The sequence below is a fragment of the Peromyscus eremicus genome, chromosome 1, assembly GCF_949786415.1.
Source record: "Peromyscus eremicus chromosome 1, PerEre_H2_v1, whole genome shotgun sequence".
NCBI classification, from domain to species: Eukaryota; Metazoa; Chordata; class Mammalia; order Rodentia; family Cricetidae; genus Peromyscus; species Peromyscus eremicus.
The window spans coordinates 48,631,775-48,654,971 of NC_081416.1; the positions used below are offsets into that span (position 1 = coordinate 48,631,775).

Below are 23,197 nucleotides of genomic sequence, written 5' to 3' on the forward strand. Positions count from 1 at the left end.
TCACCAAAACCACAAGCTGCTTTATTCATCACAGATGTCAGTTAAAATATACTTCCTCTTAAACTAGCAAACTGCATTGAGGAAAGGCACTAAGGGCTTAAGAGTAGTGTCATGACTCCTAAGAGAAAGGAAGAGTCAGACTCTGGGGCCCACAGCTAGAGATCTAAATGGGGCATCAGCAGAGGTAAAATGTGAGAAATAGAAAACCAGTGGTGGAATGAATTGTGCACATGAGAAATATGCCTTCAGAAGGTCCTGGTAGCATGATCTAAATCTAAATGCAAATACATAATTAAAAAATAAGAAGTAGCTTCAAATATAAGTTTGTAAGTCTAGTAACATCTAGAAATTCCCTTATTTGCTCATTGCTTGTACTCTATTAGCCCCACCGAGTGAAGATCAGGGAAAGAAAGTGTGCTCTTCCCTGCCCTGGTCTCAGAAGTAGATGTGGATCAAAGGGGACTACAGTGAAAAGAGCTTATTGAAGCAGAGTTGACAGTAGGTCTTGTTGTTCTGCTCTCTGAAGATGCCTTTCGACAGCTGTGTCAGACAGAAAGCGCACACAAAGTGCTCAGGATGAAACTTGTGCCCCATGGCACTGATGCAGCGGCCAGTGATGGGCTGCCCACAGCCATGGCAGAGGGTCCCTCGGCGGTGATGGTAATGGAGTTCACAGAATGGACGGCCATCCAGTTCAAAGAAGGAGCCAGAAGAAAAACTGCAGAAGCAGTCCTAAGGATGGAGTGAAGACAGACAAAAGAAATGCATGTCAAGAAATAATGCCACCAAGTAAACTTTTCATCTTCAAAACTCCTGCCAGTTACCTGCCAGTTGTAAGACTTATCTCAGGTCCTTGACAAAGGCTATATTTACACATTTGCAAAACAGACCAGCAAATACCCACAATGGGTGCTGTGTGCTACTCTACTTTTTTAAAAAAAAAAGTAATAAAACTAACATGGATTCCTCATATTGGACTAGAAACTATCTCACTAAGTAGCAACTAGTCCTCTCAGAGAAGAATACTCTTTAATTTTCCCTAAAATCGAAGGTAATTGAGCATACAAACCCCACACACAAAGCACTCTGGGTGCCACACAGTGTTCATGGCTGAAAAGTAGTTTTCCAACACAGGACGGTTGCAGCCACCACACTTAGGTGAGAACATGGCTAAGAAATCTTTTCGGCAATATGGCTTCTTGTCCTTCTCATGAAAGCCTGAAAAGATAAAATCAAAGATTCATAGTTGTAGTCTTTGAGTCCTTTAAAGCTACATTAGAAGCAGACCATGAGTTCATTATTGTAACCTCCCCCAACTTTAGTATCCCCATGCTCAAAAAGGAGATAATGCAGGTGTCTTTCAGCATTGAATCTGGATCACAGTCTAAGTATTAAGGGCTATTTCTCCTTAACACCTTGATACAAAGTGTTCCCTTGGCCTGAAGTTCTGCTCCTGACATTGATACAACTGTGAGTCAGCTCAAATGGTCATCTTCTCAGAGGCATCAAGCCTTTGAGAACTTCTTTGTCAACTTACCTGTCTTCATTGTCTTTATAGCACTTACTTCATCTTAAGTCTTATAGCACTTAAGTCATCTTATAGTCTACCTTCCCTCACTGAACATTAGCTCTGAAAGAAACTAGATACCATTGGTCTTGCTACCAATATCCTCCCAATATTTAAAATATTTTAAAATAAAATAACATTAAATAGTAATTATCTTTGATAAGTTATCCATAGCAAACTAGTCAGGAGAAGAGATAAAATTCACATTCCACCCCTAGCTTAAATGCAACCTAAATTTGACCTCTCCATGGAAACTGGTAGATCAACTAAGTGCGAATCTCCTAATCAAAACTGTGTAAACATGAAAACCCATCCTGTGCCTCACCAGCCCAGTGGTATGCAACAAAATGTACTTAGTGGATTGCTCAAGCTGCCTGTTCAAGAAACATTCTAGAAATCACAGTAGCCAGATCACAAAACTGTAATAGGATGTCAGGGCTATGACCCAAATCACACAACTGCTCTTCTTGCCTTTAGTTCTTGCCACTGTTGGATATAGCTTGCTTCACTCAATTACGCCTTCTCTTAAAAAATGGGTTAGTTTGCAAAATTATAAAGCCTATGAGTCTGAGAATCCAAAGTATACCTGCCCTGTGTTATTCCTCTCAACTCCACAGACTCAAAAAGCTTGCTTTACTTTTCTCTCTTTTACTTTTCTGACCCATTCAAAAGATGTCTAGTGTCTGTTTAAGAGAAAGTGAATGTCAAACCCCTACTACTTAAGTAAAAAAAAAAAAAACAAAAAAAACAAAAAAAAAAACCACCTATGGGCATCTGTCTTGCTTTTGTGTAAAACAGTATTCTTTTTAACTTCAGCATGCTTCACTCACCTGAGAATTTGTTAAAATGTAGATTGCTAGGTCCTCCCTGCCCACCTCCTCCACCACCCCCCCACCAGGGGTTTCATTCATTGTTTCTAGAATGGTACTGAAGATTTTGCATTTTTAACATGCCCCCAAGTGATGTAAGTTGGTATTTCTTAAGAAAGCTGCAAGACACACCACCTAACCTAGGTATGAACCCCATTTAGGAATCTGCAGAGCAGTTGGTCTCCAGAGTGAGACAGTAGGGGAGTAACAGCCTCCACTTCAACTTGGGTGAGTCTCGGGAGGGGAATCAAAGCAATCCACCAAACTTGCTATAATGTTCCCATACTTAGTAACCCAATAAATTGGGAAAGTTTCAGCATTACTGTCCCAAAGGCTCTCTCCGGGGCCAATTACCTCAAGAGAATGAATGAGAGACACTGACAATTAAAAGTTACCACAGAGAGAGGAAGAGTGTTCTCACTCCAGTGTGACTCTTAGCCACAGGGGAAATTAAAGAGGACCTGCATGGCTAGGATAATGAACACTTAAAAAGAAAGATGGGTAACACTGAGGACATAGTCCCCTAGGAGAAATGGTAAGGACCAATGCATTTAGAAACTTGAGCCTTAAAGAGGGATTCTCTGAATTGAAGAAGAATGCAGACGAATTTAATTTCCCAGGAGGTTTCATGACTTAGCTGTTATTGTTGAAACTCTGTATGTGTATATAGCCTGGAATAAAAGTCAGTATGCTATCTAATTAATGGACTGACCATATGGCAGGAGACCCATTTATAAAAAAGCCAGGAAAAAGAATGGAACTACAACCCAAAAGGAGCTTCTAACTAATAAATGGCTTCATTGCCATGTGCCTCTATTAATACATGTTTTCAGTGTGATTTCATGCTTATTTCAAATCATAATAAACCAATGAACCCTGTAAGGTTAGGAGGAGCCCAACAATGAAACTAGATGTTTTCCAGCCATCCTAAGGGTTGGGCATTTTTCTTTTGTACATAACTATGGCTGTTCTTCAAATATGCCCTTACCTGTTTCCAGGCAATTTCTACATCATAATTCTCAATGGACAGTGCTGTCCACCCTCTCCTTATAGGTCATCAATGATAAACCAAAGTACAATTCCACAAAAGTTCAACTTAGGGGATCAGTGAGTTCACTGGGTTTATAGAGTGTGGGTAACCCCAAAGCAGCCACACCACCAGAAAGTCTCCCTGAGCATGGACAACTTCCTTATAGTTGCACAGATGGAGGTTTCTCTTCCACTAACCTTATACACACTGTATGTTCTAGCACCTCTCGAGAACATAAGACCATGGACCACTAGAGCAGAATCACATTCAGCTGGCCAGGAAATGAACTTCCTTAGCCCCTTTTTCTATGAAGGAGTACCTACAGTCAACAAGCCCAATTAGGGTCTCCTGCAAGTAGCCACCCCTGCTCAGATGAAGGGTATGATTGTTATGCTTGGGAGGAAAGCATTCTGCAACAAACAGTATTCATTTAATGACTATTTATTAATTTATTCTAATTAATTCTCATACTTCTATTGCTACTGATAAAGGCAAATATAAAACACTTTATTGTGATTTAGACTTACTCAATAAAAAGTGTTGCTTAACTAAAGTGCAATGTAGACAAGAAAGACCCAATGATTTATTAAGTGCATTAAACAAACTCCAATGCACAGGCAAATCACTACAAAGAACTTTGTTAGTACATTATGTCAGTGCTATTGTATCTGTCTCCATTGCCCAATAAAGTACAAATTAGTACTGATAAAGTAAGATCTAGCAACAGGAGAATTGAGTCTCAGTCAAAAAGCAGTTAGAATACGTTAGCAAAGGTGTGGTGTGGAACTTACAGAAATGAGACCAAATGAGTTCAAATTCCATCCCTTCAACCTTCTAGTTTTACTTTAGGGCAGATGTCTCAGTCAATAAGGTGCTTGCCTTGTAAACACAAGACAAGGAATTGAGTTACATCCCCAGAAAGAACCCACCAAATAGGCAAGCAAGCAAGCAAACAAACAAACAAATAAGTAAACCAGGCATAGTGACACACATTTGTAATCCAGAACTGGGGAGACAGACAGTTGGTATCTTGGGGCTCACTAGACAGACAGCCAATTGTACTTGGCAAGCTTCAGGCCTTCTTTCTCTTCTCTTCTCTTCTCTCTCTCTCTCTCTCTCTCTCTCTCTCTCTCTCTCTCTCTCTCTCACACACACACACACACACACACACACACACACACACACACACACATACACACACACACACACAAATTATGGCAGCTGAGGAATAAAACCTAAGGTTTCCCTCCAGCATCCACATGCATGTGTGCACCTGGGAGGTGATGTAGGAAGTCATCATCACCTACATAGTAAACCTGAAGCTAGCTGGAGCTACAAGACACTCTGCTGATCCAAAAACAAAATGAACAATAAAAAGTGGGTGAGATGCCAGGACAATTCAGAAAAATAAATCCTTGCAAACTATTAAAATGGGTCACGTAGAAAAGAGAAAACAAGGATGATAGATAGTTCTGTGGGTAAAGGAACTTGCTGCCACACCTGAAGACCTATGTTCAATCACTAGGACCCACGTGGCAGAAGGGGAGAACTGACTTGCACTTGATGTCTTCTGACTGCCACATGTATGTGGTGATATTGTGTCCCCAATATATTGTGCACTCTAATAAACTTATCTGGGGTCAGAGGACAGAACAGCCACTAGAGAGACGCAGAGGCCAGAAAATGATGGCACACACACCTTTAATCCTATCACTTGGGAGGAAGAGATCTATCCCGATCTCTGTGAGTTCAAGGCCATACTGGAAACAGCCAGGCATGGTGATACATGCCTTTAATCCCAGGAAGTGGATGGCAGAAAGCAGAAAGGTATAAGGTGTGAGGACCAGGAACTAGAGGCTTTTAGTAGCAGTTCAGCTGAGATCCATTTGGATGAGGACTCAGAGGCTTCCAGTTTGAGGAAACAAGACCAGCTGAGGAGTTGGAGAGGTGAGGTTGGCTGTGGTTTGTTCTGTCTCTCTGATCTTTCAGAATTCACCCCAATACCTGGCTCCTGAGTTTTTTATTTAATAAGACCTTTTAAGATTCTTGTTATACATGTACATCATGGTAGTCTCACATTCACAGACAAAATAAAAATGCAATAAAAATTTGGGCAGTATAAAACATGAAAATAGAATCTCAATGAAAACCTCTCAATTATAGAAGCTGAATGCAGTTTTAAGAATTATGAATGCACGGGCGGTGGTGGCACACGCCTTTAATCCCAGCACTCGGGAGGCAGAGCCAGGCAGATCTTTGTGAGTTCGAGGCCAGCCTGGTCTACAGAGCGAGATCCAGGACAGGCACCAAAACTACAGAGAAACCCTGTCTCAAAAAAAAAAAAAAAAAAAAAAAAAAAGAATTATGAGTGCAAACAGTTCCCACTATATATTAATATAATTCCTATAGAATTCTATATTGAGGCAACTCAAGGGCAGAATAAAAACATGTAAGAAATTATCTAAATTATAGAAGAATCACAAAGAAAAGGAGAAAAGGGAAGGAGATGCCACTGTGCAATATCAGTAAGGGTTTTTGATGGTTGTTTTTGTTTGTTTGTTCTGTTTCATTTTTTATAATGTAAATTACAGGAGTGGCCTCTAACTTGACAGAACTAAGGCTGAAAGGGACAGCCACTTTCACTGTTGGGGTCTTCAGCATGAGATCTCCCAACAACTGAATGCAAAGTATCCCTCAACTTTAGACAGAACTGGCTCAAATCTGAAAAGCCACTGGAAGATCTGATGCCCCACCCTGTCACGAAACACAGGGACTATATGAAACTATTTAGTAGAGTGGGTGCTCCAACATACCTAAGAAATAAATCAAGTTCCCCACTGGGATCGAGGGGGTGGGAGGTGAATTAAGAAAAACTGGCAAGTTAACAGCTTCTCTGCCATCAAAGCTTTCCCACCTGGTTAAGCTCACTGGGCCTCAACAATCAAACAAACAAACAAACAAACAAAAATATCATCAACAACAAAAAGTCATCAGTGTGGAAAGGGTACTACACGTCAGGAGGAGGGAGGAGGTAAAATGAGGTAGATAGGACATTAGAGAAGAAAGTTATAGTAATCAGGATGCACATTATACATGTACGAAGTTATCAAAACACAATCAAAGGAAGAAGAAATGGGGTCCAGGAAGCAGAGGATCTGAAGAGAAAGGTAGTAACAGCAGACTCTAACTTAGGGAGAAGAACCAGAATGACTGCTACTTAGCAGGAAGAAAGCATTTCAGGTTGGAGCAGGAGGGTTGGCCTCTCTTGCCAGATCACCAATAAAATAAAATAGAGCAGACTTCTTACAAGATGCAACTGACTGTTCTGATAAGAATTTCATGGCTCTATCAGATAAATTAGTGGTAATTTTAGTGAAAACTAAGCTAGAGGAAAGCAACTCAAATTTTAATTCCAAGGAAAAAAAACCAGTTCATACCTTTAAGTAATAGGGACACATTGTGTGTGTTTGGGGGGAGGGGGTAATTGTGCGTTTGCATGTTTGTGTGAGTAAAAGGGAGCATATGCCATGATTCATGTATAGAAGTCATGAGCACCTCTGGTGGCAGTCCTTTCTTTCCATGTTGGAGACAGTCTCTTTTGTTTGCACTGTGTACATTAGGCTAGCTGGCCTGTGAGCTTCTAAGATTCTCCTGTCTCCACCTCACATCTCTGGTGGGAACACTACTGTCACAGACTTGCACTACCAGGCCTAGCTTTTAAGCAGATTCTAGGGATTCACTCAGGTCTTTTTAATTTTGTGCAGCAAGGGCTTCACCTACCAACCATCTCCTGAGGGCACAATCTGTTTTTAAATGATGAATTTTTACTTCTTTAATTTAAAAAAAAAATCAATTTTAAGTGGTAATGTTAGGGAAAGGTGGAGAGATGACATCTAGGCATGAAATTGGCTTGTAAGTGGCAGTGCTGAGAACAGAAACTCAGCAGACAGCAGTCCTCAAGGAACAGTGCTGCAGGCCTTCCCATCTCTCACCCTGGGGTTAGCTGTAGCCTCTCCTCTTACCTTCTGCACCAAACACCTCTCCACAGTGAGAGCAGAAGAAGTGCTCTGGGTGCCACGTCTGGTTCATTGCTGTCAGCACTCTCTGGAAACAGGACACATGCAGAGGTATTAGAAGGCTACAGAGTTGTAAAACATGTCCAGTGTTCCTAATGAGTGATCAGACACTACATGGAAACTGGCGGGGGTAGGGAGTTACTCACATCCATGATGGGAGAAGCACAGTAGGCACAGCGTGGAGAAAACAGATGGTGGTAGTCCTTGGAACAGTAGGCCAAGCCACTCCGCTCAAAGAAGGGACTGGAGCCAATCTCCTCTTTGCAGTGAGTGCAGACAAAGTGCTCTGGGTGCCAGGATTGCCCCATAGCGTGGATCACCTGTGGATATCACAGAGCCCGCCATGGCAGTGCAGCAGAATGCACCTCTAGACCGCACTCTGTATGCTGAACTCCATGTAGACAACACCCCCTGAGTTAGACACTAGCAAGGCCCAGACCCAGGTTACACTAAGGTCATCTGCGACCATTTCTTAAAGCATAGTAAAAGGGATGTGCCATATTGACTAATTAAGAAGCCAAGCAGATTTTACTCCTCAGCTCTGAGCACCTTGGTTCCCAACCTTCCAGAGTCAAATTGGAAAGCCCTGTACTATGTGGATTTGGTGATGATGATTCAGAGCAAGTCTCAGTATCTCTTTTTAAGGTTACATTTAGCTGACATTGCAGTGAATAAATTTAAGTCCAGAAATGTCTGAAGAGAGCGAGCAGTGAGAAAGGTCATCTCAGTAATGGCAGTGAATAAAAATGATTAGGAATTCAAACTCAGAAGCTAGACCATCCTGGACTCAAATGTTCCCTTTGCTTCTTTCTTACTAGACCTAGGTCTTACCAGCCAATGTCTCTGAGCTCTTGACTTCCTTGTTTTTGCAAAAGACATGAAAATAAAACTTCCTTAAAAAGTTAATTAAGCTGGGCGGTGGTGGTACACGCCTTTAATCCCAGCACTCAGGAGGCAGAGCCAGGCAGATCTCTGTGAGTTTGAGGCCAGCCTGATCTACAGAGTGAAATCCAGGACAAGCACCAAAACTACACAGAAAAACCCTATCTCAAAAAAAAAAAAAAGTTGATTCAACTATTAAATGCAGAAATACTTACAGAGCACTTAGCTCAGGGTCCAGAATAATATAAGCAGTTGGTGGTTTTTAACAATTACTAAAATATCTTAGAATACAAAGAGAAAGAGCTATTTTTGGATACCCACAGACACAGACCGATTGGACCAACATCCTGGATCACCCCACCTTCCCAGCAATTGGCTTCTGGCAGGAAGCACAGTGGCCCTTAGGAACCGTGGCAATCCCAAGATCTTGCAGTTCCTGTTCCAAACCCCCAAGCATTGAGTCCAATGACGCCTTGTGGTCCTGCTTGTCTGGTAAGTGTTTCTTGCTGGCATCTGGTGTCACTGAAACCTTGGACAAGAAAAGAACCATGAACAGGAATCAGCCTGTGTGCACCTCTATTATTTTTGACATTTGCCATACAACTTATCCCTTCACCTCTGATGGCTGATCTTGTTGTCTTCCCCTAATCTTCCTTCAAGGAACTGGAGACACCAATAAAAACACTTTTATTTCCACTTCATTTTAAAATCCTTGAGCAAAATGAAATCTGATCATTTGTCATTTATTTGTAAACTTTCTGTTTGCCAAAAAAGAAAAAATCGAGTGGATGAAGATTATACTCTTTGTAGCTCTTATAGTGACCCTAGGTGAAAATTTGTCATCTCTCCTTTTCATTCATTTATTAATTGCCAAGCACCTAATTCGTCACAGTCAGTATTCCAGGAACTTGTTATGAAGCAGTATATAAGCATACCAAGTTTCTAGCCTCTTAGAATTTTCATTCTGTGACTGGCAGGTAATCAACATATGCTGCATATCAGATAAAGAAAAGTTGTACATTATATAAGAGATACTTGTGATGAAGGGTGGTATGGTGAATATGAACTGATTTAGGAGAAGTGCATCTGAGGAAGTGATACTTGAGTATATGTATGTAAAGGCCTAGATATACTGATATTAGTGAGATGGTCATTCCTAAGAGAAAGAAGGCCCAAGGGATGAAACCATTTGGCACACTGGAAGAAAAGTTACAAGATCAACAGGGTCAGAACAAAAGTACTAAGACTGAACATACAGAAGTGTGAGGAGAAAAGCAAAAGGTCACCTAGGTCCTTTATGGCAAAAGTTGGATTTGTATCCTACAGTGATAAGAGAGACTGAAGGGAGGCAAATCTGAGAATGATGGAGCAGATGTACAATACTTTGTAATGATTTGTGTAATGTTTAAAGCCAGTGTTAGGAGAAAACGTAGTGTGGTTGCATTTATTCGAAGACAGATCCAAAATTATTATAAATTACTCAAGTCAGTTTTGCACAGACACACACAGACACACACACACACACACACACACACACACACCCTACTTTTTTTTTCCTTCATCATTTCATGTCCTATTCTTCATGGGCAGTTGCTACCATCTACCTACATGTTTATCTCATCATACAGATATAGTGGCTCTCCACTGCCTACCCCTTAATTTTTTATCACCAAATGGATATTCACAGTTTCACATCCACTATCCTCACTTTGTCTTCCCAATCTCATTTTCTATTTCACAATAAAAACGCCTTCTTGTTGAAGCATTCTCCTGAATGGTTCTGCTAATATTTGCCTTCAGGCCTCTGGTTATTCAGTCTTCACTGCCTATAATAACCTCACACTATTTTACTACTCATTATGCTCATTTCCCTTAAAAAAAACTGATCCTCAAACAGACTTCTTTCCTCCCCTCTATATAATGGAAGTTAGTATTCGAGAGGTATCTATCCAAAGGATTAACGTCCAGAGGTACCAAAATTGTTATTAATTTTATATTTGAAAAATAATGAAGTAAAAAGTAACAATATATTCTCTACACCTACATCTCTTTGCTTGCATATTCCAAAATACTTCTGGACACATATGTCAAATGCAGTATATTCTGATGACCTGCAGGGGGCAAACCGGGACAATCCAAGACAAATGATATGGAAATGATTTACTGTAAACATATTTGTACTTTTGATTTTGTGCAATGTATATGTATTGTTTAGTTTTAAAACACACACTTTAAGTTAAAATTTAAATATACCAAGACACACTTTAACAAGAAAATACAGCATATATTTCCTAATATGATTGTTTTTCTAGCATCATCAAGTATGCAGCACAAGTTAATTCACTCAACTTTAGTGTTGATGTTAGCTCTTTATAGAGTGTTAGTGATTAGAGAACCTTGTCTGTGACATTTCTTCATCTGTCTCTCCAACAACTACATGTTTTCTTACTCACTGTGTGATAGGCACTATGTGGGACATCGGGAATCTCATGCTGATATGGCCCCTGCCCTCCTCTATCATACAAATTTTAACAGTCTGCCTTAAACATTCATGCTGATTTCATGAGTATGCATCTTAACTTCCAACCAGATTTTAAAAAGTTGAATTCTCTGTATAAGAAATTCTAAGTCTATGTCCTTGATAAATGCTTAAGACTCCTGATCTGGATTTTGCTCTCTGCCAGGAACCATGAGTTTGCTATTTTCACTCTACAAAAAAAAAAAAAAAAAAAAAAAAAAAAAGCAAAGTTTATCATGGCATGGTCTCAGAACTCATCCTTCCTACTTTGGCCTCCCTTGCTCTGTGTCTCAGTCTGCCCACTGGCCTCTTTATCCTGCTCAGGTATGTGTTTTTAATAGACCTTCTGCATCGTCCGTCATGCCTTTAGTGCAGTCTTTACCATCAAGGCTGTCTCCAACTCTTATCATTATGTGTCCATACCTCTCCTATTCTTCAGTGTCCATCCTAAATCCCATCACAACTTCTCTGATAAAATCTGCTTAACTTGTTGAAATCCCTGGGGTTTGCTCCACTCATTTTGGAAAATCACCATCCTTTATTCTAAAAACATTGCAGAGTTTTATCACTGGCTGTACCAAGAACACCCAATCTCCTCCAGATCAAGGCCTATACCATGTTATCTTTCATGTCCAATGAGTTTCTCCACTGAATTAAATGTAATCTAGGAAAATGAATACCACCTTAGAATTCCCAAGCAGGGATGAAGGACTGACTACTATCATGCTATCTTGGTGCCTCTCTGGAACCCAGAGACTTTATCATCTATACTCCACCCACCTTGGCCTGCATTTCACTCAGGTGGGCCATGAGTTCATCCAGCTGAGCAGCTGCTGAGGTTTTAGGAGGTGGTACTGATTCCTTTGGCTCTTGGACCTCACTGTAGACAGAAGAAAAAAAAAGTTATACTAACACATGAAAACTCAAATAAATATTAAGTCACACATAAAGTATTAGAGGATACAATTTTACCTATTCACCTATTTGATATGAATCTAAAAACCAGAGACAGTTAGTATTTTAAAAACAGCTGCTATTCTAAATAAATAAATAAATAACCTACTTGTTCCCGAGTATATGAAGAAAAGTGCTGGACATGTCTCAGTTACTAGAGTCCAAGCAACACTAGAACAGAGCTTTAAAGCCATTGCTTGCATTTTAATAGAAATTTTTTTAATTATTTTTAAAGTCATACACAATAAAAAGTTTCAAAGGTAACCAAGGGACCTGAGTAAGCATTCCTCTAAAAATGACTAACAGCCATCAGGTATACAAAAAGGTGCTCAACTTCATTAATTACCAGAAAAATGCAAACCAGTATTACGATGAAATACCACTTTATACCCATCATAGCATGAGGCAAGGTCTGGCAAAAGTGTAGAGAAATGAAAGCAACGTAAACTGCCAGTGCTCTGCAGGTCAGTGTAGTCACCATGAGAAACACTGTGAAGACTTCTAAAAAAAAAAAATGAAAAGTAGAACTACTATATGACCCACCAGTCCCTCTTCTGTGAAGGAAATGAAACCAACACACTGTAAAGAAGTCTGTGATCCTATGTTCCTTATAGTGTCATTTACATAGTTAAGATATGGAAATAATCAAAGCGTCTGTGGATTGATGAATGAATGAATTGGGAAGTTAAACTGTGATAGATGGCATAGACACTGGAATATAATTAAATCTTAGAGAAGAAAGAGATCTTGATATTTGATTCAACATAGATAAGCCTAAAAAGCATTGTACAAAATGAAATAAAGTAAAATATTGCATCATTGTACTTATATGTAGAATATAAAAAGATTAAATATATAGAAATATAAAACAATGGTTCCTAGGAGTGAGAAAGTAGACAAGAAATGAAAATAGGCCAGAGGACCCAAAGTAGCAGATATATGTCCAGAGATCTAATATACAAGTTGGGGTTTATAGGTAACAAAAATGTGCATATTTGAGATTACTACTAAATTTAAAAATTTGTTCATGTGCTTCATTACATCAGCTTAAGCACATTAATAATAACCTCAGAGTCACCAATAACTCATCAGTGTTGCATTAAGAGCCAAAATCAATAAAACACATCTCACTGGTGTCATTTGACCAAGAGCAAGCCTACATTTGAATTCTCTACTTTGCTCTCCTTGTGTCTTCCATCATTTCTAATGAAGTGCTTCTGCGCTTCTTGAATGGGACAGAAAGTGCTGCATGAGTAAAGAATGAGGGATACTTTACAAAATCTCTAACAGAGTTTTATAAGGGATTAAGACACTAATTCAAACTGATACCAACTCACCCAAATAATAAACAAACCAATGCTATCAAGCAATATCCATATTTCATTCAACATTTATGGTGGATATTCGTTTTATAAGGCTGTTATTGGCCTTTGTTCTGTTTTTAGCAAATGATTATCATCACACACACACACACACACACACACACACACACACACACACCATTCAAGTCAGGAGTACATAATTTAAGATTACAGTTATGAATTGGCATGGTTATCAAAGTTAATTACATGGGAAATTCAAGGTAGGTAAGTTTGGTTGTTACATTGTTCTCTTAAAAGTATGTTAAACAAACAGGCTGAGTATACAGCACGATAGTAGTCTTAAGTCTTAAGTGACCTTAAGGTGTACTATTAACTCTGGCTGTAAAGTCCAGGAAAAGTTCCAATCTCTTAGAATATAACAGATATTTTTATCATAATGGCATTGCCACACTTCACTAAAGTAAACATTCACTATTTATATGTATCCTATATATTATGTTGCAAACATTGAATATGAACAATAAATCAAAGAGAAGACCCACATAAATGGAGATGTATACTATGTGTCACTTTCCCACATCAAATTCAATAAAATTTCATAAAAATCCCAGAAGAATTATTTGAGCTATCAATAAGATTACATTAAAATGTATGGGCTAGAACACCCATGAAAAAAACTTATAAGGTTTAAAAGGCTGCACATGGTGACACACATCTGTAATCCTTGCAACTGTGAGGCACAGGCAGGCAGATCTGTGTGAGTTCCAATCCAGCCAAAGATACATAGACACTATCTCAAAAATAACAAAAACAAAAACAAATATCAGAACAAAAATTTTGTCCCAATAGAGGTTAACATTTTATAAAATAAAAGTAATTGGGAGCAAGCAGTTATCACGCAACACTGCAAATGACAATAATTAAATGTGTGCAACGGTAACAGAATGAACTGATCAAAGGAGTAGACTATAAAACACAGAAGCAGGCCCTGCACCTGTAAAGATCCAGTATGTTGCATGAGGCATTTCAAAGAGTCAGCAATATATTTAATTTGTTCATATTCAAAAAAATGCCCACACTCTTTTCAACTAGAGTCAATGCATAGCATATAAATAGAAGGGACCATTGTCAAGAGTCTCTAACATCAGCTGACTCAGCAAAATACTAATCTACACAGGAAATGCCAACTTGAAGAGCTGAGAGTCACAAATTAGAAGCCCGTTATAGGAAATATTCTTGAAAAGAGAAAAACTTCACATTAGAGACATCTGATCTGTCCCTGGCCTTTTAAACATAGGAAAAATGATTTGCTATGTCATGAGCTACAAGCTGCTTTGTGACTTGAAGATTTTAATAATACAGATCACAACACAAACATATTTGAAAGAATGTACAGAATGTACACTTCCCAACAAAGGAGCTTCATTGTGCTGAGTTTTCCTTTGTTTAATTGTTATATTTTGTGAACTGTTCCTCCCTACTATCAGAACTGCTATTTTTGCTCATGAAATAGATGTACTTAGAAACTACTGCCATATTGCTATTGATGTACAGTGGTTAGAAATATCCCAGTGATGCAGTCAGAGTTGCTACAAAGCACACTTTCAAGGATTACTGGGAGCAATGTGCAGCTCATTTATGCAAACAAGAGTATATGATGGAAACCAATGTGGGAATCTAGTTTCTGAGTTTAGCATTCTGTGTTGGCATGCCACTGTTCATGCCACCTTGGAAATTTATAAAAGTCCCACATAGTTATGGATGGGTTTTATATCATCCTCCCACACACATATTCACTGTATGACTTCGTAATGGATAATATACCAGTCAAAGTATTCCAGTCCAGAAAATATAAGCAAGTTTGAGTAAATAAATGGAATTAATGTAGAAAATCAATTATACAGATGGTGAGAGAGCTAATAAGCAAAACAGAAGACATTGGAATTACCAGAAACCTACAGCAGCAGCAAGTCTTCACCACCTCTAAGCTAAAAGGACAAAATGCATGACATCATCCTCATCAGAGCCCAGTGCCTCTGTGCAGTGCACTGAAACAACAGCAGGTTGTCATGCTCTAGCTGACAGAGATGCAGCTGCTGATAGAAACATTGCAAAGTCAAGGGCCAGGACCAGGGCAAGTGCCCTGCACTTTCCTACTCTGCAACTGCCAGTATCTCCAGCACTTCTTATTGGTCAGAGTCCATGACAGCCAACTGTCCTGGAGCCCGAAAAATCCAACCACCAGGGTTAGATCTCTCAAGCATGAAAAGTTAGGAGTTGGGGCTCAAGAGGGTTCCCAAGATAGCCTGCTTTTTCGATATGAAATTTATTAAAGGAAGTATTAATGCCATAGATAGACAGACAGAAGGCAGCATGGTGGGGGCTCTGAGGGAAGTTCAGGTCCAAATGGCAGAGTGAGAGTCCCTTATACACTTCAGAGAAAGGGGGAGATTCTATACCACCTAACTGATGAACAGTCCATGATTTATGCCTGCAGTCAGGCTATCTCTGATATCTGGCTGGTGTGTGTATGTGCTGAGGGGTGGTCTGTTAATGTGGACCTATATATATATATAGAATCAGCTATAAGCCTGGGGAGAGTAAGAATCTAGAAAAACAAGTAAATGAAAGACCTTTACAAAAATAGCCTGGCCCTAACTAACAGAGCACAGGACAAAGAAAGGGAAGGAGGCCAGAGACCCAATGCCATAGGGGGGAGCTGTCCATAAGATAGTGTCGTGATCAAATAATTGATCACAATGCCAGACATACCAGAAAATGGCTGGTGCTTGGACTGGTTTTCATACTACAATTTGAGTATTCACATGTATTTCTATTGACATCTTAAGAAAACACACATTTGCTGAGGGCCTCTTGAGTACAGGCACTGTTTTCTTATTGTTTGTTTTTTTAACTATAACAGGAGGGTGAAGACAATGAAGAAGTATTCACCCACCACTTCCTGGAGCTGGAATAAATAGGTAATGTGTATTAATAAACTAGCTTCACTCCCACCTCAGTAGAAAGTGACCTCAACTGGGAAGTTTTTAAATGACTTCATGTACCTCAAGTTCTTTCCCTGTTTTAGCCTCCCATGTGTGCTCTATGTGCCGTGATTCTGAGACCAGATAATGCAGTGGAGCACTCCGTGGCAAGCACGAATCCTTAAAAACAGCCTAATTTTTTTTTTTTTTTTTAATGAAAGCTATGATTAAAGAGAGAGACATGAAAGAGGTGGCCTTTCTGTTTCTTGTCTTTTTTAGACTACTGGTTCTGCTTTGACCAGGAGAAATGATTTAGCAAGTGAATCTATTCCATGTGTAACTTTTACTAAAGGGATATTCTTCCACCACATAAACTTCGAGCAGACCTAGAAAGTACAAGTATGCACTCATTCATCTGTGATGGACCCTTGTTGTCTTCTTGTAGCCCTGATCCTGGCATTGACACTGCTGGACCCTTGCTTAAGTTTATTCAGGTGTGTTTTCTCTTCTGAGCACTGTTGCATGATACCTGGAACTGAAATGCCAAAACATCTGTGCTAACTCTGGAACTTTTTGTCCTTTTCAGGTGGTAAGGAAAATACATAAACCCACTGCCCCCAGCCTGGACAGCTGTCTGGAGGAAAGATACCTTGGGCGGCTGCCAAGTCAGCATAGAAGGGTTCTGCCTCTGTTCAAAGGCTCTGGGAAGAGATATGGAGGAAGTCCAATAATAATTTTTACAAACCAAATTACTGCAATTATTAACAATAATTACCTAATAACTTTTAATTTTGAAATTATTTATTAGAAACCAAAGCATACCTGTAGACATTGGGCTCCTGGATATTGGTCGTATACACGAGCTGCACCTAAGACATAAGTGACAGAAAAGAGCAAAGAATGACATCTGTATTGGAACACTGGTGCTTATCAACATAGAGAGTGAGAGAAGTTTGTAGCTTCCAAAGGGGATAACTAGAATAGCATGATGGTGCACACTTGCAATCCAAGCTGCTTGGGAGGCTGAGGAAAAAGAAGCATGAGTATCAGATTAGTCTGGGCACAACATTAAGAACTTGTCTCAAATAATAATAATAATAATAATAATAATAATAATAATAATAATAATAAATATAACAATTAAAAGCAATAAAAGCAATAACTAGTGTATTGCTTAAAAATAACTAGTATATTGCTTAAATGTTTCCAAAGGCAGAGTTACCTTCCATCATGAAGAAAAAAAAAAAAAATTCTAAACAGAGAAGTTGGTACCTGAACAAGTACTACCCTCCTTGCCTTCAAAACAAAGATATAAAGATATATATAATCCTCAGATACGAAGCATAAAACAATATGGTGGCTCAGGGGAAGGCCCTTTAAGTTCAATGGTGCCTAGGGAAGGCTAGAACACAAACTTGCCTTATGAAAAGTAATAATGTGTCAACCAAAGATGTGGCTGGATAGCAATTCATCTATTTATTCACTGAACAGATACTTACTGAGTAACCAATACATTCCAGGACTTAGGATGTTATATCCAAACTGCAAAATAAAGCAACCACACTAAAGCCAAATATTCTGGTGAATGAAGATGTAGCCTCAGTTGGAGGAGTGTTTGCCTAGCATCCATGAGGCTCTGGGTGCTAATCCTAGCACTGTATAAACCTGGCATGGTGGTGTAATCCTGTTACGCCAACAGTTGGGAGCTGGAGGCAGGATCAAGAATTCAAACTTATCCTTCCCTACACAGTGAGCTCAAAGTCAGCCTAGCTTACTTGAGACCCAACTTAAGAAAAAAAAAAACTGAGTACTCCAGAGCTTATATTTTATTAGCAAGAAGTAGATATAAAAGTTAATCAAGGAGCAGAAATTAAGAAATGTGGCAATAGAAACAGTTATAAATGCATTGATGGGGAAAAACTCACTTAAGTAGATGACACTTGAGCAATGACTTACATGAAGTAAGGAAAGCAATCAGGTATCAGGGTAATGTTGATCATGTGCAAGGAATGAATGGGAATGACTGTTGAGCAACAAGGAGGCCTGTGTGGCCTGTGCAGGGAAGCAGGCAGAGGGGCTAGATCTGCAAGTAGTAAACATACATTTATTCAGCTCAAATGGAGATGCTTACAAGGGAAAGGGGGGCCTTTAGAAATAATACATTTAAATTTTTAGAGGGGGGACAGAGAAGAGAGAAAGACACACACACACACAAACAGAGAGAGAGAGAGAGAGAGAGAGAGAGAGAGAGAGAGAGAGAGAGAGAGAGAGAGAGAAATCTATTCCAGAACTCAAGCTCCTGCCTCATCTTCATCAGTACTGATATTACAAATATATGTATCACAGTTCCCTAATAAAATACATATTACCAGCCAAACAACTTCATTGTATGGTATTGGTAGACCTATAAAATAATTCTAATGAAAGTAAGGATGTGGTGGTTCATGCCTTCATGCCTTTAACCACAGCACTTGAAAAACTGAGGCAAGATGGCAAGCTTGAGGCCAGCCTGAGTTACATGGTAACTGTCTCAAAATAATCATAATAGAAATAACAATAATTTTGCTCAAAACCTCTTTTTCTTATCTTTTTTTGAGGCAGAGCCTCATGTAGCCCAGGCCAGCATCAAACTTTCTATGTAGCTGAAGCTAGCCTTGAAGTTCTCATTCTCCTCGATGTGCCAGGATAATAAATGCAAGCCACCATACCTGAAGAAATTTATTTTCTACACAGATTTCTCCAAAATAATTTAAAACAACACATAGCTATACACATGATGGGAAACTTCTTTAGTGTTCTTTTTATTACTTACACATTTAAAACAGCATAAGAAAACAACTCTCAACATATAGTCACATACTTTAATTGGTAATGTGGTTATTGTTTGCTCTAACATTTTGATTTAGGAATTTTCCTTTGAAATGCTGACTTTTTAAATATATAGTGCTGTCATTTTTTGAATTTGTAATGTTCTCCAAAGCTACATTTTGTGGTTATTAGATTTGAGATTGCTGTTATCTTTAACTTAGGCTTTTCTCTAGGGCATAGTGCTTTTAGTAGAGATGTGATCTTAATGCTGATGAACCTGAACGTTCAGGGCACATTCTGCTCTGTGGAACATATTCTCAATTCTTTTTCTCTACTAAAACATATAAATACATTCAGGAAAATATCTTCTTTTAATTAATTTTCTTAGTGCACAAAATAATGGACTTCACTGGGGATTTTCATATGCGTATATTAATGTATTTACCTCCCACCACTTCCTTGTGTCCCCTTCACCCGCTGGTTAATTCCACTCCACAAGTCTCTCTTTTGTCTTTATATCATATAGAATACATCAAAGATATATATGACATAAAGTGCAATATTTGTTTTCTTTCCTTCCCATTACCTGTCTTTATTCTTACCCACTCCCAGGCTTTCCTCTTCTCCTTTGTCCAAGACAACATTCCCATGTGTCTTCTCTTAGCCACCTCCATTCACAGCATCTTTCTCCATTAATATTCTAATAAGCCCAAATTTTGAAGATGTCTCTATTTGTGATTCTTTTTAACATATTTTTGTAAGGGATGGGTAAAAGCAAAATCATTGACTTCTATAATTTTATTACATTTTGGTTTATAAATTTATCCAATAAAATAAAGTCAAAAATCCATCAAAGTCAAGAAATTTTAGAAGCACGTTTCAAATTAAGCAATTAAGCTACATGAGCTCTCATCTCTTGTTTTTTTCTGGGAAAAAATTGGAGCTGCTTCCTTTTGTTAAACTCAATTGTATATGATTGCAGATTGTTAAGAAGCACTTTTTCATTCTATATTGATTGAATAATTTGATTACAGCTCTCCAGCTGATTTTGCACACAGTGCAATCTAAGCTTTATGAAATGAGGATAGGACATTTCCAAAACCCAGAGAACAAGAGCCAACACATAAAGAAAATTAATATGCCATGCTTAGATGTTGCTTTGTTTTTCATGTCACTCCTAAAAAAAAAATGACTAGCATGACATTTGCCAGTCTTGAAAATTTTAGTTTTGATGGGCAGAATGTTGCTGTTTGTTTTGATGAAATCAAGAATTCTGTGTACTTCACAATCAACTCCAAATTCATTTCTGCTCTGTTAGATTTAAGTTGGTAAGAACATATTACCATGATGCTATCTGTGTTCCACTAACAGTCTGTTTTCTTATTCTTACCAGAAGATTTTGCTATCTTCAATACTTTTTCAACTCACTGTATGGACTAATGTTGTTTGTTTTCTCTTTAACAGGAAAATTAACTTCCAGGAGTTTTATTTTGATGCTGTATATTGGATGAAAAATAAAGAAGTTGGAATATTCTAATTTTCTGACACCTCTGATGACAGTGATTTAAGACTGACATTATTTGATGGTTTTCAAAGCTACTCCTTCCACTTTACTTATATGCAGATGAAAATGTAAAATTGAAAATCAGCAAAAAAAAAATGTTTACAAGGGTGGTTTGCCAGAAGTGGAAATGTGTATTTCACAGTGATCTGCAAATACATTTCCTACAGCTATGTATGAACTGTCATCTTCAGGAACATGCTTCTTAGATTAGTATTAAATCTAAAGTACATGCTAATTCTTCTTCACCTCTTTGATGTCTCCTGATTCTTAAAGGGACAGTAATATCTCTCCTCATTCCCTCTGGTGACTGGAAAACATTAAAAGATGTTTTGTGCAAATTACCAGTCTTCATAACTACCTTGAGAAAATCAAACCTGAAGATTTTGTTTCTGTTTTGCTTTAAGCCAACTGACAAAAGATTAATATTAAGATTTCTTTAGTGCTAACAAAAATAAAACAATTAGAAATTTACAAATACAAAATGCTTTAATAACATTCATAATATAGTATTTGTGATGACAAGAATACTAAATTCTATTTCCTGAACATCATCTTTATGTCATTAATCGTGATTTCCTTATTACTTACTGATCCCAGATGTTCCATGTATGCATCACATGGACCATAGCAGGGTGTTACTGGCAGCATACCAAGTGGCCAGCAGATTTCTTCTGCTCCCACCTAAGACCAGAGGAGTTAGCTCACATTTCCACTCTTAGACTTCTTAGTCATCTCCCTCAATACTGTCATGAAAGGGTGATATTACTGGGATTTTGTCTGAACAAGATCAGGAAGAGTCATTATTTTGGAGTCACCTTTTGGAGTTACCCATAATCACATTAATATATTAATGCAAATACTAATAATAAAACTTCAAAAACAAATTGAAAATATTACATGAAAGGAAATGAATGAGATGTCAGGAAAATAAGCAAAAGCTCAGGTCTCTTGCAGGTAAACAAGGATGTGGTCATCCACAAAGCTCAGTGCAACATTGTGGCTTCTACTGCAAATGAGATGGGAAACGCCACCAGAGTGAGGGTAGAAGAATGTCATGGTCTGTCTTAAGTCAAGGCTCTATGAGGCTGCTATGTAATAATAAAGTACAGATATCTATGCAGGAGAACATTAGGATGCTATGGCTGTAGTTTAAGAATTTCAACAACTACTCTCTAGTAGAGAGTCAGATAAGCAATCTGAGGAGAAGTTAGAAACTACCTATTCCTGCATTCAAATTCAAAGTCTGGAATACTAATTCCTTATGAGTACCCAAGAATTAATCAGAACATCACAGTTCATAAATACCAGATATGAAGAACATCCACCCAGTGTCTCTTGTACTAACTGCATCCTCATTAAGCAAGCATTAATTATAATAAAGGTTTGTGCATACTGATCCAAAAGAAGAGAATACACATCTCAGCAAATATATACTTGATAGTTTTAACACTTAAACATAAATTAACACAACAGATTTCTTGGCTTTAAAATAGTCACCTCTGGTGGATTTAGTTTCTTCATGGTGGCTGCTAAGAGCTTTAGCTAGATGAAAATAATTTCTGAATTTATTCAGCAGTAAGACCAATGAAGTAACAGCTGTACAGTCACCCCCAAAAGACTTGTCTAAACTACCAGGTGATCCCTGATTTTACTGGGTATGACTCTAGTCACACTGTAACATGCCACCTCTGGTTGCCAGGGAGCAACATAACAGCAGCCAGCATGGATGAGGCAATAGCCTTCACTAGAAGAAAATCATTTCAAAGGCATACTCTACAGTAATTTTCTCAATTCTCCTCTTTCCAAAAGCAACTATTTTTAAATTAATATTGAAATGATACTTTTTTCTGTTCTGAATATATGTTTCTCCTTTAATATAATTTTATGTGGGATACAATTAATTTTCAGAAGTGCAGTCAAATATTGTCTACAATACTACAATAGATGAAATGTTACCTTCAAGGGACTTGTGTGACTCTGAGATGACAAGGTCTTTGGAGATTGGGGAAGTATGCTCCCCTGTTTAGATTGCTGATCCAGGTGACAAGAAATTGGGTTTGAATATTCATCACTGTCCTGGAGGGTGGAGCGTTCCAATTCCTCCAATAAGGCATCTACATCACAGGAAACAAAGGGGGAATAATGTAGAATTTGTGAGTCTCCAGAATTATTTTCTTCTTAAATATTCTCTTCTTGTTTGGGATGACAACAATTTGCAAATACCTCCCTCCCTCAATACCTCACTTCAGGAGTGTGACATGTCCTAGGAGATTATGGTCCATTTGATATTTCCTTTGTTTGCATTCAATTTCATATGCTCTCTACAATTTAGTGTTTTACAATTTGGCTTCTAGGTATTGGTTTTTAACCAGATCATATACACAAACACACACCAAAAAAATTATTTATTTCATATTAGAAAAAAAGTAAGGTTTTTCAAAATATACCAAGAGGCAAACATTCTTTTTTTATTCTCTCATACTATATATCTCAACCACAGTGGGGAGTCAAAACATTAATCTTGATTTTTTTTTTAGTCTAAGATCTCAAGGATTAGCCCAAGAATATAACCACAACAACAAAACTTATGTACTAGTGGTTTTTTGTTGGTGGTGGTTGTTCG

The 23,197-nt window shown here is 38.3% G+C and overlaps 1 protein-coding gene across 4 annotated transcripts in view; it reads right to left on the bottom strand.

The window, feature by feature from the left end:
• Lpxn (leupaxin) overlaps nt 1-23,197 on the bottom strand; it is a 30,707-nt gene continuing 7,510 nt past the window's right edge. For 2 of the 4 annotated variants that reach the window (XM_059260180.1, XM_059260175.1), the window contains exons 2-10: nt 22,531-22,688; nt 17,025-17,071; nt 16,852-16,903; nt 11,723-11,822; nt 8,786-8,953; nt 7,689-7,862; nt 7,489-7,570; nt 1,070-1,218; nt 1-732 (exon numbers count right to left, since the gene is read on the bottom strand). In XM_059260180.1, the coding sequence (XP_059116163.1) occupies nt 463-732; nt 1,070-1,218; nt 7,489-7,570; nt 7,689-7,862; nt 8,786-8,953; nt 11,723-11,752 (873 nt within the window). In that variant the 5' untranslated portion in view covers nt 11,753-11,822; nt 16,852-16,903; nt 17,025-17,071; nt 22,531-22,688 and the 3' untranslated portion in view covers nt 1-462. The remainder of the gene's footprint in view (nt 733-1,069; nt 1,219-7,488; nt 7,571-7,688; nt 7,863-8,785; nt 8,954-11,722; nt 11,823-16,851; nt 16,904-17,024; nt 17,072-22,530; nt 22,689-23,197) is intronic. The other 2 variants (XM_059260186.1, XM_059260168.1) reach the window with 1 other exon arrangement.